Source organism: Rhamphochromis longiceps, linkage group LG15 (assembly GCF_057381845.1).
Source record: "Rhamphochromis longiceps isolate RC_006_pf linkage group LG15, R_longiceps_female_GT1.1, whole genome shotgun sequence".
NCBI lineage: Eukaryota > Metazoa > Chordata > Actinopteri > Cichliformes > Cichlidae > Rhamphochromis > Rhamphochromis longiceps.
The window spans coordinates 31,989,498-32,006,742 of record NC_140571.1 but is presented as its reverse complement, the minus strand read 5'-3'; the positions used below and the strand labels follow the sequence as shown (position 1 = coordinate 32,006,742).

General features: G+C 41.2%; 1 protein-coding gene and 1 long non-coding RNA gene across 3 annotated transcripts in view; one reads left to right on the top strand and one right to left on the bottom strand.

The window, feature by feature from the left end:
• The window catches only part of LOC146652936 (uncharacterized), a 237,778-nt gene that overhangs the window by 125,107 nt on the left and 95,426 nt on the right, over positions 1-17,245 (top strand). The gene's annotated exons all lie outside the window — the stretch shown is intronic.
• The window catches only part of cnih3 (cornichon family AMPA receptor auxiliary protein 3), a 146,056-nt gene continuing 132,077 nt past the window's right edge, over positions 3,267-17,245 (bottom strand). For both annotated transcript variants that reach the window (XM_085381894.1, XM_085381896.1), the window contains one exon: positions 3,267-4,782. Coding sequence is in view for 1 of the 2 variants with exons in the window: in XM_085381896.1 (XP_085238022.1) it covers positions 4,755-4,782 (28 nt within the window). In the remaining variant the exon portion in view is untranslated. The remainder of the gene's footprint in view (positions 4,783-17,245) is intronic.

Here is a 17,245-nt window from a genome sequence, read left to right as displayed (position 1 = left end):
TAGGAAATAAATATCCATCCATTCGCTTCCGCTTATCCTTTTCAGGGTCGCGGGGGGCACTGGAGCCTATCCCAGGTGTGCAAGTAGGTGAGAGTAGGGACTTTAAATATAGGAACTATGACTGCTAAAGGGAGAAAGCTGTCTAATATTATAGAGAGAGGGAAGGTAGATATATTGTGTACAAGACACCAGGTGAAAGGGAAGCAAGGTCAGGAGCACTGGAGGTCGATTTAAGCTGTTCTACCGTGGTGTATATAGAAAGGAAAAAATGAAGTAGTGATAATCTGGAAAAAGAAGTATGTGAATAGTGTTGTGAAGGTGAAGAGACTGTAAGACGGGATCAGTTGTTTGAAGCTGGAAATCAAAGGAGTTATACTGAAAGTTGTTGGTGTGCATGCCCCACAGGTTGGATGCCAAAGCAAGAATAATTCTAGAGTAAGCTTAATGAAGTGATGCGTCCCCAGGCAGGAGAGAATGGTGATTGAAGCATACTTTTAATGGATACGTAGGTGATAAGGTGGTGTTGGGTGAGTTTGGTGTTAAGGAGAGAAATGCAGAACGACAGAGTGTAGTGGATTTTGCAAAAAGGATGTGGCAAGGAAAAACCTTGGAGAACTTGGTGAAACTTGGAGAAGGAAAAATGCTGCACAGAGTTCAGGAGAAACCCCAGACAGTCTCTGGGTTTTAAGGGAGAGTTATCAGATGAGTGCGAAACTACATCACAAATGGCGAGGGAAACTACTGGGAAGGTGTTTGTTGTATTCTCTGGGAAGAGGTTCGAGGAGAACGAGACTGGTGTGGTGAAATGAGGAAGTGCAGGACAGTATTCAAATGAAGACGTTAGCAAAGAACACATGGGATAGTCGGGGAGATAACGAAAAGAGACAAGCCTGGTGGGAGGTGTACAGGAAAGTGATGTGTAGCAAAGAATAAGGCTTATATATGTATGTGTGGGCTGATTAGCTAGGCATAGATGTTAAGATGGAAAGGATGTGCAGCAGGTTAGGGTGACTAAAGATAAAAAGGGAAATTTGTGTTGAGAAGATGGGAGGAATAGTATTCATCAAGAGCTGAATAAAGCAAATGAGACAGAGGAGACAAATCAGGAAGTGCAGAGGATTAGGAAGAATGATAAGGCAGATAGTCCAGATGACATACCCATGGAAGTATTAAGGTGTCAAGGAGAGAGTCGGTGGAGGTTTTGACAAAATTGTTCCTCAACCCTGGAGAATGAACAGATGAATAACAAGCATCAAGTGCCAATTTTTAACAACATCCACTAGCTGGGACACATCCTCATTTAAATTTGACAGCATTTCTAGTAGATGATGACAGATGATGTTAGCATGAATTGAGGCTTGGGGAAGGCCTGAGAGGGGACTGGAGGCAGCTCCCTGGCCAGAAGAGGTATCTATGGAGGTGTGGTTCCACTCCTGAAATTCAGGTAAAGGGTGAAGTGCAGAGCTGTAGCAAGAGGGAAAAAGTCATGATACCATGACCATGGCAAAGTTGCTGAATCTAGGTTGAGCAGAGAGGTGATGATTGTTGAGCATTTGTGTGGCTTCATGTTGATAATCTGAACAGATGTGATGTTTTCTTCAAGAGTATTGATGGAGAAGTATAGAAAATATCAGAAGGACTGAGTGTTTGTGCATCCCCCAGGCTATTCGGGGCCTGAACCAGGTGTAGGACTGGACTCTCCCAAGCACGTCACTATAAGACTGGACTCTCACACACGTCACCACACGCACCACCACACATTTCCTATAATCCTATAATTCCTATAATTTATAATCCTTATCTTTATAATCTCTTCTGCTATTTGCACATTCTTTACTGTAAATTCCTAAGTTAATTTGTAAATTTTTGTAGTAAACTGTAAATTGTAAATATTGTAAAACTTTTCTTCTGTCATTTAATGGTCGGGCATTGTACAGCTACAAGCATTTCACCCCCATGTCATACTGCGTATGGTTGTGTGTGTGTGACAAATAAAATTTGAATTTGAATTTGATCCAACTAAGCATAAGCCAAGAGAGGAACAGTTGTACCGCATGAGCAGTTCAGGCGTGGCAGATATGTATGTGAGGGTGGTGCATGACATGTATGAGGGCAAAGAGATTGCGGTGAGGTGTGTAGCTGGAGTAACAGTCAAAATGGAGATGGAATTACATCAGGGATCAGGTCTAAGCCTTTCTTATTTGCAGTGATGATGCAAATAAGGCAGATAAATTCAGACAGGTGTCTCTGTGTAACATGATGCAAATGATACTGATCTGTAGAGAGAGTGGACGAGCAGGTGGACGAGAGCCTGGAGAGGTGGAGGTATGCCCTGGAAAGAAGAGGAAAGAAAGTCAGTAGGAGCAAGACAGAATACATGCGTGTGAATGAGAGGGAGACAGGTGTAACAGCAAAGATGCAACGAGTAGAGTCAGTAAAGGTGGATGAGTTGAAGTACCTAGGGTTGACCACCGGACAGGTTAGAAGAGAGGTTAAGACACTGCCTACAGAGACTGTAGGCAGTGTGAGTGGATGGAGACAAGTGTCAGGGGTGATTGGTGATAGAAGCATAGCAGCAAGAGTGAAAAAGAAGGTTTATAAGATGCTAGTGAGACCTGCTATAATGTATGGGTTGGAGATGGCACTGATGAAATTATGAAATGTTACGATTTTCATTTGAAGTGAACTAAGTGGATGGAGAGGCAGGGCTCAGACGGATTGGACATGTGCAAAGGTGAGATAGTAGATAAAGGATGTTAAATGAGGAGGAAGATTCATAGATTTGTGAAAGATGACGTGTGGAGGATTGGTTTGACACAGGAGGTTGCTAGCGACAGGGAGCAAATCATCTGCTGCTTACACACTCGCAGTGGAGGCAGCCAAAATAGGCATGAGATGGTTAAATCCCTCAATGGTTACCAGTGACATATCTAGGGTTATAACTGAGTTTTGGTATAGTCAGAAGGTAAAATGGTATATTTTCATAAACCAGAACAAATCAAGTGAATTTCTCTGTATTATTGTTTTTCTGATAGAAGGTTTTCATTTGGGTGATCAAACTGGGGTGGGATTCCTGTCCCGATGCAACGAGGCTAAATCAATATGCCAAATGTAACATGATGCAGAGAGGATGCCACAGAAATTATGTTTGAAATAATATTTGAAAACACTGAAACATTGAAAACACTTTAAGTACAATGACTGAGTCTTTAGATTTTAAAATACTTTATTTCATAAACAATATCTAAATTCAACTTGGTTGGTCACATACATACAGGTTACGTTAGAAAACGCTTGACTTAGAAGAAGAGAAAACAACAAGAACGGGGCATTCCTATCTGCTCTTTGCTGCTGCCACTTTACAAAGTGAAGCTCATCAAGCAAAGATGGTGGGGAAGGTTTAACGAGTTTCTTAATAGTTAGAAAACTGTGCTACACATGGATGATGCAGGTTCAACCACCTGCCCTGCTGAATTAATTCTGGTGATTCATGACAGCCTCTTCACAACCTCTTGCCAACATCATTTGCTACAGTTGCTTTCATTCGAACCAGGGAGAAAAACCCAATTAATATCAGGCACCTTTCCCATCTTCTGCTTTGTTTGCTCCTGGCATTAGTTACATTGGAAATTGATGTTTAAAATAAAGCATGGAAATGAGCAGTCACAAAATAAATAAATCCAAATGAAAAAAATACAATATTTTGGTCCAAGGTGTAAAGAGAGCTAGAAAAGATTCACATTGTTTCCCTATCTTCAAATAGGGCTGAAAGGTTCTTTACATGTTGGAAGACCGTCACCTGTGTGGATAGACCATAATAAATGTTCTCTAATATAGCCAAATATTGAGCACATTGTGCAAGATTGAAGACACTAATTGTGTAAAGAATGTGTGCTCCTATCAAAGCTTCGCCAGGTTTCAGTTGTTAGCTTGAGTTTTCGAAAAGTTTACACAATAGAACAACACTAGGACGACACTAAGAAGGCATTGCTGTAAAGAGAATACGTTTGCTGAAGATCAATTTGAAATGCCTTTGTTTAAAGAATACACCAAAATGCACACATCACAAAAGCCATTCACGTATGTTTGAAAGAAAATCCCACAGGCTACGTACAGACCGCGTGTGCTCCTGCTCAACTCCCCCAAAACCCCACCTGCAAGAACTCATCTCTCTTTTCTGTACAGTGTGATCCGTTCATCTATCCCTCGTCCTGAGCTCACCGGTGAAGCTACAGTTGGTGAGGCATCGAAGAGGAGTGACTGAGGGTTCGGTGAGTTGTGCTGGGCCTGACAGTGCTTCACCATGCTGTGCCTGAGACAAACTGTGCAATACTGTGCTCTTCGTCCTCTGGGCTACCATCGCCGTTACCGTACAGCAAGTACAGTAGCACTCCAGAGGAGGCTGTGGCTGTTTGTGTTTGTGTATGTTTGTATTTGTGTGTGTGGTACAAACATTGGCCAGGCAGTGATTAACTTGGGTCTCGCTATGAGGAGTCAAACTGTAAACAGTAGATTTAGTTTTCAATTTTTATATACAGTTGAGGATAAAGCATGTCCTTTCTTCTTTTGGGTATGAAGCAGAAAACAAGCTTCAACCACGTGTATGTTCGATGTTTGGCTTCACAGCAACAAGGGAAAAAAAGGTTTTTGTTATTCTACTTTGAAATGTATTGTCTTTTAGTGTTCTTTAGTCCTGTCGTATCAAATGCCTCGAAAGGTGTTCCTGTTTCTCCCCAGTTGTTGATAATCAGTTGTTATGAGGTAACCAAGGAGTAGATCATACTGAAACACAAGAGGAAGAAGAAGAGGAAGAAAAAGGACAGGAAGAAATAGGAAGTGAGTCATCATGTTTGTGATTAAACAGGCAGGCAAACAGGAAACTTTCATAAATATTGAAATGATCTAATTTCTTGTTTTGGAATTATTCAGTATTCCAGCATTCCAGTGTGTGAGGGTTTATTAAGCGAGACCACTAATTCTTAATTCTTTTTTCTTACAGCTTACTCTGCTGCTTTTGGATACAATTTGAATTATTTTGGTTGTTTGTCTGAGTTAAGGAGAAAGAGTGTGTTTATTTGTGACCAAAGGTACCTTTTCTAGTCTTCTTTTCAGTTACCTGAACTTTTTTCACCAAAATCTCAAACATCTAAAGAAGACCAACTCAACTGACCATAAATGTTTTATCAATCTCTTAATTTCGTCTTCTGACTTTTGAATGTTTAAGGGCAAAATAACAGTTCTTTTTCAATTTAATGTACACTAAAAAGGACCTAAAAAGATGCAAGTCAATGACAGACTCTTTACTACTGTCTGACTAGCTAATGCCATTAGATGATTTTTGTTGTTTCAATGTTTCTTCCTGAGTTTATGGGCTTAGTCAATCATAGTTGGATAAGGAACGAAACCACTGTCTATTGCTACTGTCTAAATGAGTAGATAGTAGCCTGTGTTTAGCCATGCCTACCCCTCTTGCCACATTTGTTTTTTGTAAACCAAGATACTGATGGTGAAAATGTTAATCATGAAGCTTCAAAATATGACTTCAGAAACTGGATGATGTCACAGTAGCTACGTCCACCTTCTATACTTTCTATGGTTATCAGTCTTTTTATCCACTTTAAGTATGACGTCCTTATTATTTCAACTAAAAAAACTATATAAGGATGACTGTTCTCTCCAGAAAGACTTATGTCCAGGTATTCATACGATGGGGATTTAACAGGTTTAATGGAGTTAGAAAATACCAGCATGGAAAACAGGGTAGACATCTAAAGATCAAGAACAATATTCTGGCTGAAATCTTGAACTTTGGATTAAAACAAAGATGGAAAACTAAATACCAACAATGTTTAGGAGGTTTGTGATTTTGGGCTAGCTGGTATTACATGGGTAGCTACAAAGCTCTGAGTAGGCTAATATAAACAAATACAATTGTGCTTTAGATAACTGGTTATGAAAAAGTCTTGATCTTAAAGGTCCCAGTGAAATTAGACTTTGCCTGAGAGTGGTTGTCTTTTTGAAGTGTTAAATATTTGCTGTCCAGAGACAACGAACCTGAATGCTCTTGTGTACAATGAGTCTCTAAAACTTAGCTCAAAGCTGTGCTATACTTGAATAGTGCTAATAAAAAGCTACACATGGCTAGAATGACAACTGAATACTTTTTGGAGGACCCATTTTCAAAGAAAAATTGACAAATTTAGGAGTTTCTTAAAAAGGCGAAAGCTTTTTGCAGTGTAGGTCCAGGAAATAGGGTTGATATGTCATGACGCAATTAGTAGTGCTAACTGGCCAAAATATATTAGCATTCATCCAAATCCCAGTGAGACCTCCAGTTTGTGTTTCATTAAAATTTGTGCATCGGTTTGAGACCAACACAACACATTTAGTGATAATTAGTGATGTTTAACCTTAATAATGAAATAATAGCAAAAATACATATGTATATTCATGCTATGTAAGAATATCATATTCTGTGGTTTGGGCGTTTTTTTTGTCTTTCAACTACCATCACATAACCTTTAAGAAAAATGGAATTAAAGTATATCTCACAGACAGAAATACAAGAACACATATTTATTTATTTCAAACTGAAAAAAGTAGCTTGTCTTTAAAAGGAGGGGATACATGTTTGACAAAACGCTTCTTGAATGCAGTAATAACATAATGCTTTGCAGTAAATATCACAAATTCACATTTTTAGGTTTTTACCATGACCTAAAAATGTAAAAACAACTATCCTTCCTGGCATGTTTTTTATTATTTCCCAAAAGCCAGCAAAAAAGTTGCCACTGGATGCAAAATAAAAAAACAAAACAAAAACAAAACAGAAGCCAATGAGCATCATGTAATGCAATGAGGATGGGACAAAGAAGCTGTCAAACACACATTTGCAAGAAAGTGGCAAAGTGATTGCACCAAAGTTTTTCTGTAAGTCAGCTAACAACACTGATGAGCTTGTGACCAAATGTAGAGCAGATACAGCACTATGGCCTCATTTGACCACAAAGAAGAAACGCTCTGTTGTGTTTACCTAGAGAAAAGAGAGAGAATAAAGAAGGGCTGAATGACATAACAGCAGCACAAATCACAGATCGGGGGGTTTGACACTTGTCTCATTGAGCTGTGACTTGACAAGAACAGATCAGCACTTTGTTGACAGTAACGAACAACTTGAAACATTTGTGTTCATCTCAGAAGTCTTTGCCAGCTCTCGACACCTCTGTTAATCTCTAGTGGTGAAAAGCAGGCAAGTGTGCTAAATTGACTCATGAATACCCGTGGACAGAGAGAGAAAAAAGTGATTCAGAGAAAACGAGAGACAGGAACAGATATCAAACGTGAAAGGCCTCATTTCTCCTCTTTAATAGTTACCAACTTCCTCCTGTTAAAACCTCTGAGAACTGGCTTCATTATTAATATTTACACTTTTAGCTCTTTCAATTACAGGTCTTTCCCTTTCACACCCAAAGTAGATGTAAACTGAACATAATGTAAATGATAAAATATGACCTTTTATATTTGTAGCTGCTCACATATGTGTTTTTGGATGATAGATTTACAGTTACATCCCAAATATTTTTTTATACATTTAAATCAATCTGGAAACTCCAGAGCTGAGAAATGAAGCCAATGCTGGAGTGTCAGAAACTGTGTTCCTCTAACAGGTGGGAATCCCCATACGACTACCATGTTAAAATGCCCAGTTTTACAGCATTATATGTTTACAGCCTCGAATACAAAAACTGTTTTGCCCTTTGGAACTATTGTAGACTGGGCGAAAATTTACCCTATATCATTCACTTGGATTTATTTAGGATCAGAATTAAGGGTAGCTGTAGTTTGTAGTGCATTATCACATTATCTTGTGCATTATCACTCGTATTTTCTTTCTCCCATTTTTATTTCTTGCCTCAAAGTTAAAATAAGTTTAATTCCTGGGGGGCAAATCTTCCGTGCTAAAAGTGATTTCACATGAATTTTCACGCATATTCCATGGACGGTCATTACATACCCCCAGTTCCCTGTCCGTGGGCATCCTTCCAGTTTTTGTTCCAGTCATTGTGCTATACACCATCTGGATATAAGTAGCTTACCAAACTTGATAACTGATCACTAAGCATTCTAATCTAATCTAAAAATGGTAACTTTGGATCAAAAAACAACATCAATGTTCAGAAACCAATTGGCTGCTACATCTAACTTTTACATATAGCCTATGGTTTGTGCCTAGAGCAGTGTTTCCCAACCACTGTGCCGAGAAATGATCAGGTGTGCCATGGAAGATTATCTGGTTCCGCTTGATTAGTACTCTAAGCGATCAACGTGAGTAATGGGCAGAACAATTACATTCTCTTCTACTAGGGGGCAGTACTACTAGCTGCTCTAATTAAATTGGTTGCTAACTGCCAGTAAAACAGAAGAAGATGGAAAGAAAATACATAATAGTCATGCTTGTGAGTGAAACAACGCAGCACTTAATAGCAATAGATGAATATTTGAATAAAAAAAAGTAGTCAATCGGACCTGGGTCCTGGAGCAAATTTCGACCCAGATGAAGGCCCTAGTAGGAGTAGTGGTCAGAAGAAAGCAAAAAAGGTATACTGGGGACAAACCAGGCCACTTCTGCTATACCTGGTGGTTTTGTTTGGTGGTGTGCCGTGTGATTTTTCTAATGTGAAATATGGGCCATGATTCCAAAAGTATGGAAAACACTGAGCTAAAGAATAGGAAGAATAATAAGAGTCTAACACTTGCTGTTGGCATATGCTACCGTGCATATGCCAGGAGAGGTGGACTTGTATTATAAATGCCCAATTAATTGGACATTTATAATATAAACTGAATTAGCGGTGAACATGTGCCCTTTGAAAGACGCCTTATTAGACAGGAACAATGTGTGTTAACAAGTTAATGTCCAATTAGTCTGAGTCTAATTAGAGTGTAGAGCAGGTTTGCATATCCTAAGGACAGTTTTATAATAATATTGAAACAGAGATCTCACGCCAAGCTCATTACAAATAGCTGCAATACTTTATTCATATGCACAACATGACTGAACTACTTAACAGGTGACCCCAGAGGTAATTTTTGTAGCAACCTATTATGACCCACAGTTACATTTTACCATTAACTGTTTTAGCAACAAAACACATCTTTTTTCTTGCTGTGAAAATTTAGTGTGACAGGGAAGTCAGTAGATTTAGCTATGTGCCAAGTCAATAAAATGAGGAGGTTGGGATCGATGGATGGCGTCAAGAAAACATCAACAATATGAAAGACCACTTTTTGTTTCACAATTCAAACCAATAATCATTGTTTCTTTGACCTATGACCTTTAACCCTATTGTTCCAACTAGGGCTGTCAGAAAAAAATCCATACTGAGATATTAATCAATACTAAAATTGATTTTTAGTAAAACCATTTTTAAAATATCTTCTTTATTTTAGCATAACTAATACCACAAAAGTTCATTTTTAACTTTTTCATAATGCTTTTCTACTACAAAAATTTCTATGATTTAAATGTGTTATGTATTGTGTTGTTTCATTTCTTTATTAGTTATTACTTATTAGATATTCTGAAGGTAAGATACATTACAGATAAAAATGTCACAGATAATTGATCTAATTTATAATTTTGAAAATTCGTGGAAAATTAACTTATCTTTTTCAAAAAATGGCTTCTTTGCCATTACTTCTCTTGTTGCAGGATGAGGTCAAAAGTTTAGCTGCGATATGAAAAAAAGTACCAATATTAAGTTTGAAATTCTGGTATTGTGACAACTCTACTACTCTAAGTTTCCTTCTCAACCCTCTCAACATTTCTGCGCACAAAGCCCAAACAAGCCATTATTATAGCATTGTTACATCATAAAGGTTACTTATTTATTTATTTTCCAACAGTAATATATAACTGTTGGTGTATGTGCTTTCATGAGTACACTCTTGTGGGTTCAGTTATAAGGTAAGATCAAGCTAAAAACATGTTTAGGTTACATAGCATGTCATGCCTCTCTCTAGCATAACAGGAGGTCAAAAAGTCGACTGAGAATGGTATCAGTTAGTTTTCAGCAGTCGGTTCTAATGATATTTGCTACCGAATAGCAAAGACATCACAGCAGCAAACATCAAATCAGTTCTAGTCCACTGGCAGGTACAATTCATTGAACATTGTGACATAAATGTGAATTAACATGTTTTGCTTCTGCTTCATTGAAATGTAGTTTGTTTCCCCAACCTCAAATATCACCCCAGTAGCTAACACAGTAAAAAAAAATACAATATGTAGTTTCTGCTCATCTGCAGTCCTGCAGATAATGGAGTGTTACATCATCTGTGGTAAATTTTCAGTATATTCTCTGTATTAAGGGTTAATATAGTAATATAGTAACAGATGTGGGTCCTATAAAACTCCTACAAACCTGCCATTAATTAATCCTTCAATCTTAAATATGATCAACCTATCTCTAATAATTGACTATGTACCACAGGCCTTCAAGCTGGCTGTAGTTAAAGCTTTACTTAAAAAGCCATCTCTAGACCCAGCAGTCTTAGCTAATTACAGGCCAATCTCCAACCTTCCTTTCATATCAAAAATCCTTGAAAGAATAGTTGTCAAACAGCTAACAGATCATCTGCAGAGGAATGGTTTATTTGAAGAGTTTCAGTCAGGTTTCAGAGTTCATCACAGCACAGAAACAGCTTTAGTGAAGGTTACAAATGATCTTCTTATGGCCTCTGACAGTGGACTCATCTCTGTGCTTGTCCTGCTAGACCTTAGTGCAGCGTTCGATACTGTCGACCATAATATCCTATTAGAGCGATTAGAACATGCTGTAGGTATTACAGGTACTGCACTGCAGTGGTTTGTATCATATCTATCTAATAGACTCCAATTTGTGCATGTAAATGGAGAGTCCTCTTCACACACTAAGGTCAATTATGGTGTTCCACAGGGTTCAGTGCTAGGACCAATTCTGTTTACATTATACATGCTTCCCTTACGCAGTATCATTAGAAAACATAGCATACATTTTCACTGCTATGCAGATGACACCCAGTTCTATCTGTCCATGAAGCCAGATGACACACACCAATTAGTTAAACTGCAGGAATGTCTTAAAGACATAAAGACCTGGATGGCCGCTAACTTTCTGCTTCTTAATTCAGATAAAACTGAGGTTATTTTACTTGGCCCTGAAAATCTTAGAAATATGGTATCTATCCAGATTCTTACTCTGGATGGCATTACCTTGGCCTCCAGTAATACTGTGAGGAACCTTGGAGTCATTTTTGACCAAGACATGTCCTTCAATGCACATATTAAACAAATATGTAAGACTGCTTTCTTCCATTTGTGCAACATCTCTAAAATTAGAAATATCCTGTCTCAGAGTGATGCTGAAAAACTAGTTCATGCATTTATTACTTCCAGGCTGGACTACTGTAATTCATTATTATCAGGATGTCCTAAAAACTCCCTAAAAAGCCTTCAGCTAATCCAAAATGCTGCAGCAAGAGTACTGACAGGGACTAGAAAGAGAGACCGAGTCACGTGGTACGCCCGCCCAAGATGGCAGCATAAGTTGGAGGCGCGCACTCCACCCCCCCTAAACCTTGTTAAAAATAAGTTAGAGCCGGTCATTTGTCTTACTTTGGGTCAGCCCTGGCAAATTCTGTGGAAGGAGGCAGAAGAGTCATTACTTTAGACGCAACGATCCGACTATGCCGCGAGGGAAAACACACAACACTCAGGCTACTTCGCTAACTACTATGGCGGAGACACCTGATGGTGTGGATGCCAGGTGTCCTTCCCAAGATGGTGTGGCGGCCGAGCTGACTTCTATAAGATCTCTGCTTGAGCAGGTAGCACAAGATATGACGACGGTGAAAGGTGGAATTGAGTCTCTCAAGGAAGCTGGGAATAGCCTAGGCGCGAGGGTGGACGAAACAGAGACAAGAATTTCTCGTTTGGAGGATGAAGAGGCTAAAGCTAGCTCAATAAGTAAGAACTTGAAGATACAGAACCAGCGGCTGCAGGAAAAAGTAACGGTGCTCGAGGGTTTCTCACAGCGCCAGAATATTAGAATATCGGGTATTAGAGACGGAACCGAAGGCCGTAATCTTGAGGATTGCGTGAAGCATCTGTTGTCTGAGGCTCTGGACATTGAGATGGGAGATTACTACGAAATAGATAGAATCCATCGGGTGGGGCCAGCACCTCCGAAGCCAGCTGCGGATTCCAGACCGAGACACATCATTGTTCGCTTCCTATGGGATAAAGCCAAGATGTCCGTACTGGCGGCTGCCAGAAAAAAGAAGCAGATCATTTGGAAAGGCATGAGAGTTTGTTTTTTTCCAGGATTATGCACAGGAGGTACAAGAAAAACGCCGGAAGTTTGACGAGGCGCGCCGCTTGCTGCAACAGTGCAATATTGGCTATTCCCTTCGCTTTCCGGCTGTTATGACTTTTTCAGTGGATAACCAGTATCATCAGTTTTCCAACCCAGCAGAGGCTAAGCAATTTCTGAGCGGCCTGGATTCGGCTAACATTCCGGGTGATGTAACTTAAGAGGATTTTATAAGCTAAGGGTTAGTTTACTTCTGTGAGGGTTTTTTTGTTTGGGGGGGGGGGGGGGGGGACGTGAGGAGGGATGCCATTATGGGATTTTTGAGTGCCACGGACCAACGATTTCATGGTGTTTTTTTTTCTTCTCTTTTTCTTTCTTTTTTTTTTTTTAACTGTGTTTTGTTTTGTTGTTCATTTTGATGGTATGGTGCCAACTGTCCTGTATAGACCTATTTTTTGGACCACTGGGTTGTCTCATGTAACTGGCTTTAAGATTTGTTATATGGGTAAATGGGATTTTCTTCTGGATAAATCTGTACAATAACTTGGCTCGCGTTGTGTTATGGAGTTATATAAAATAATGTTGTGGAATATAGCGGGTTGTCATAATGTTATTAAAAGGAAGAAAATCCTCACATACTTGAAGCAGAAAAAGACAGACATAGCCCTGATTCAGGAGACCCATCTCGATGAGGCGGAATCATTAAAGCTTAAAAGAGATTGGGTGGCGCAAGTTTATTTTAGTGCATTTTCTGCTAGAAAAAGAGGGGTGGTCATATTGATCAGAAGAAACTTGGATTTTCAGGTTTTTAAGCATTATACAGATTAGGAGGGTAGATGGGTGGTTTTGGATGCATGTTTACAGGGGCGGAAAATGACATTGGTCAACATATATGCTCCCAATTCTCCTCAGCCACAATTTTTTCATGAAGTCTGTAACATTGTGCGGACTATAGGTAATACAAATATTGTAATTGGGGGAGATTTTAACCGGGTCAGGGATGTATTGTTGAATAAATCCTCCTGTACTGGACTAAGTAAGGACTCAGTAAATGTTGCGGTGGACGTGATGTCAGAGGAATTGAGCCTGGTAGATATATGGAGACTTCTTCATCCTCAAGAAAGAGATTATACTTTTTTTTCACATCCTCACTCAACCTACTCCAGGATAGACTATTTCTTGGTGTCCCGTTCTCTGGTAAGTCAAACTATTGGGTCCTCTATTGGTAATATTGCTGTTTCGGATCATGCTCCCATTGACCTTGTTCTTTCTGGTAGTGATAATATTAAACCGTCACCTAGGTGGCATTTGAATAACTCATTATTGAAGAATAAGGGTCATTGTGAATGTATAAGGGAAATGATAAAGGAGTTTTGGTTGCACAATGAGGGCTCTATTGATGACGTTGGAATGACCTGGGACGCTTTTAAGGCCTATTTGAGGGGGCGCCTTATCCAGTATTGCTCCTTGATTAAAAAAGTTGAGAGGGACAAGCTGATGAAGCTGGAACAGGATATCAAGGAGCTTGAAAAACAACACATGCTGCACCCAGAGAGGGATTTATGGAACAAATTAATTAAATTTAATTTTGAGATGAATAGTATACTAATGACAAGATGGCGGCGCGCACGGGTGCAGCGGCTCTTAGCTCTCCAGTTTGGTGCTCGTTTTTACTTTTAATGTGGATATTTTTGAATGTTTGCAACGCCGCCATCTCTTACAGTCGCCAGAACCTAACTGACCTAGGTTTTAAATATAGTTTGTCTGTTTCTGGCGACTATCAGCGAACACACAACATCCTGGTGGAGATAGCGAGACCGCCAGGGTAACCGTGGATGGTCTGCCCGCCCAGCAAGCGTAGAAGGCGACGGAGGGAAAGAAAGCAGAAGAGGGGATGCCGGTCGGGCTCAGACGCTAGGCTACGCAAACATCCACACCGGCCAGCACTTCCGAGCCTTTTCCTATCGAACGCCAGATCCATCACCCACAAACTTGACGAATTGGAGCTACAGATAGCCAACACAAGCTTTGCACGTAACTGCAGCATTATTCTTATTACAGAGACGTGGCTTCACCCGCTGATTCCCGACGCTGCAGTCGAGTTAGCAGGCCGCACGCTACACTGGCATGACAGAAACAGCAACTCAGGTAAAAGCAGAGGAGGGGGGCTATGTGTTTACGTGCATAACGAGTGGTGTTGTAACAGCAGGATCATTCACACACACTGTTCTCCTGATTTGGAGGTTCTGGCAGTCTCGTGCAGACCTTTTTACATCCCGAGGGAGTTTACAGTAGTTATTGTGATAGCTGTTTATATACCGCCGGATGCTAACGTTAGCACGGCTCTCAGCCTCTTGCTCAACACCATAAACAAACAACAGCTTGCCCACCCCGATGGGGTTTTTATTGTCGCCGGCGACTTTAACAAAGCGTGCCTAAAGACTGTGCTTCCTAAATTTGTCCAGTTTGTGGACTTTGCTACGAGAGGAGAACACACTTTGGACCATGTCTATTCAAACATCAGGCATGCTTTCAGAGCGACACCCCTCCCCCACCTGGCTGGATCTGACCACCTCTGCATGTCCCTCACCCCCACCTACACCCCCCTGCTGAGAAAAACAAAGCCCCAGACAAAGACAATAAAAACCTGGCCTGAAGGAGCCCTTTCTCAACTGCAGGACTGCTTCTCAACAACTGTATGGGATTTATTCTCCAGCCACAACCTCCAGGAGTACACGGACACTGTACTCTCGTACATCAGGAACTGTGTTGACAATGTCACCGTCAACAAAAGGGTCAGGGTGTTTCCAAATCAAAAACCCTGGATGAATAGCGAAGTGCAATCCCTCCTAAAAAGCCGCAACACTGCCTTCAAGTCAGGGGACAGGGCTGCGTATAGGGCGGCCAGGGCAGACCTGAGTAGAGGCATCAGGAAAGCTAAGGCTGCCTATAGGAGGAGGATTGAAGATCACTTTGCTGACAACGACCCCAGAAAAATGTGGCAGGGGATCAATCACATTACCAACTACAGAAGCAATAACCAGGCAACATCTAGGACTGATGCCTCACTGGCTGAGGATCTAAACCGTTTCTTCGCCCGCTTTGAGACGACCAAGCCCTCAGCTGCCACACCACTTCCACCCGCCCCCAGCACTGGCACACTAACACTTAGGGAGCACCAAGTGAGGTGTGTTCTAAGGTCAGTGAATCCCAGGAAGGCGGCAGGTCCTGATGGAATACATGGAAAGGTTCTCAGAGCATGTGCTGACGAACTGACCGGAGTCTTCACTAAAATATTCAACCTTTCCTTGTCATCAAACACCGTCCCGCCCTGCCTCAAAACCTCCACCATCATCCCCATCGCCAAGAAGACAGCTGTGGCCAGCCCAAATGACTACAGGCCTGTTGCACTTACGCCTGTAGTGATGAAGTGCTTTGAGAGACTGGTCTGTCAGCACATCAGGGCCGGTCTGCCTCCCACTCTGGACCCCCACCAATTTGCCTACAGGACAAATCGTTCCACCGAGGACGCTATCACCATAGCGCTCCACACTGCGCTGAGTCACCTGGAGCACCGAGGAAGCTATGTGAGAATGCTCTTTCTGGACTTCAGCTCAGCATTCAATCATATCATCCCGGAGATCCTGGTCCAGAAACTGTCTCACCTGGGACTCTCCACCCCCATCTGCCTCTGGATCAAGGACTTCCTGACAAATAGACCACAGTCTGTCAGACTCGGCCCCCACCGGTCCAGCACCATCACACTCAGCACCGGGTCTCCACAAGGATGTGTTTTGAGTCCCCTCCTGTTTACGCTCTCCGACTGCTCCCCTACCCATCTCTCAAACACCATCATAAAGTTCGCGGATGACACCACAGTGGTTGGACTCATCTCAAGGGGGGATGAGTCGGACTACAGAGATGAGGTCAACAGACTGACTGAGTGGTGTTCAGTTAACAACCTCCAACTGAACACCACGAAAACTAAAGAACTTATCTTGGACTTCAGGAAGGGCAGAGCAGACCCGGCCCCACTTTACATTCACGGGAGCTGTGTGGAGAGGGTACACTCCATGAGGTTTCTGGGCGTGCAGATATCTGATGACCTCTCCTGGACTGCAAATACTACAGCGGTGGTTAAAAAGGCCCAGCAGCGTCTCCACTTTCTGAGAGTGCTCAGGAGGAACAACCTGGAGGAGAGGCTGCTGGTGACATTTTACAGAGCCACCATAGAGAGCATCCTAACATACGGCATAACAACATGGTATGCAGGGTGCTCAGCTGCAGACAGGAAAGTACTGCAGAGGATCATCAACACAGCCCAGAAGATCACTGGCTGCTCTCTGCCCAGCCTGGAGGTCACTGCAAACTCTCGGTACCTCAGCAGAGCTGGCAATATCATCAAGGACCACTCTCACCCCAGCAACCAACTGTTTGAACTATTACCGTCAGGCCGACGGTACAGGTCACATAAAACCAGGACAAACAGATTCAGGGATAGCTTCTTTCCCAGAGCTATCACCGTAGTAAATAAGCACAAAAACAATTGAACCTATTCCATACCGTCACTGTCATTATATTATGCTGCTATTCATACTGTCATTATATTAATGCTGCTATCCTGTATATATTGTACATACTATTGTTTGAGTACTTACGATTGTTTTTTTTGTACTTTTTATATTTTACATTTATATTTATTATTGAAACTTGCACCAAGGGAGTGGCACTCCAATTTCGTTGTACTCTGTACAATGACAATAAAGGCTATTCTATTCTATTCTATTCTATACTGGAGAAAAAAGCGGAATATGCAATGTTTTGTCTAAATCAGAAGTATTTTGAACAAGGGGAGAGAACAGGTAAAATGTTGGCACACAGGGTTAAGCAGA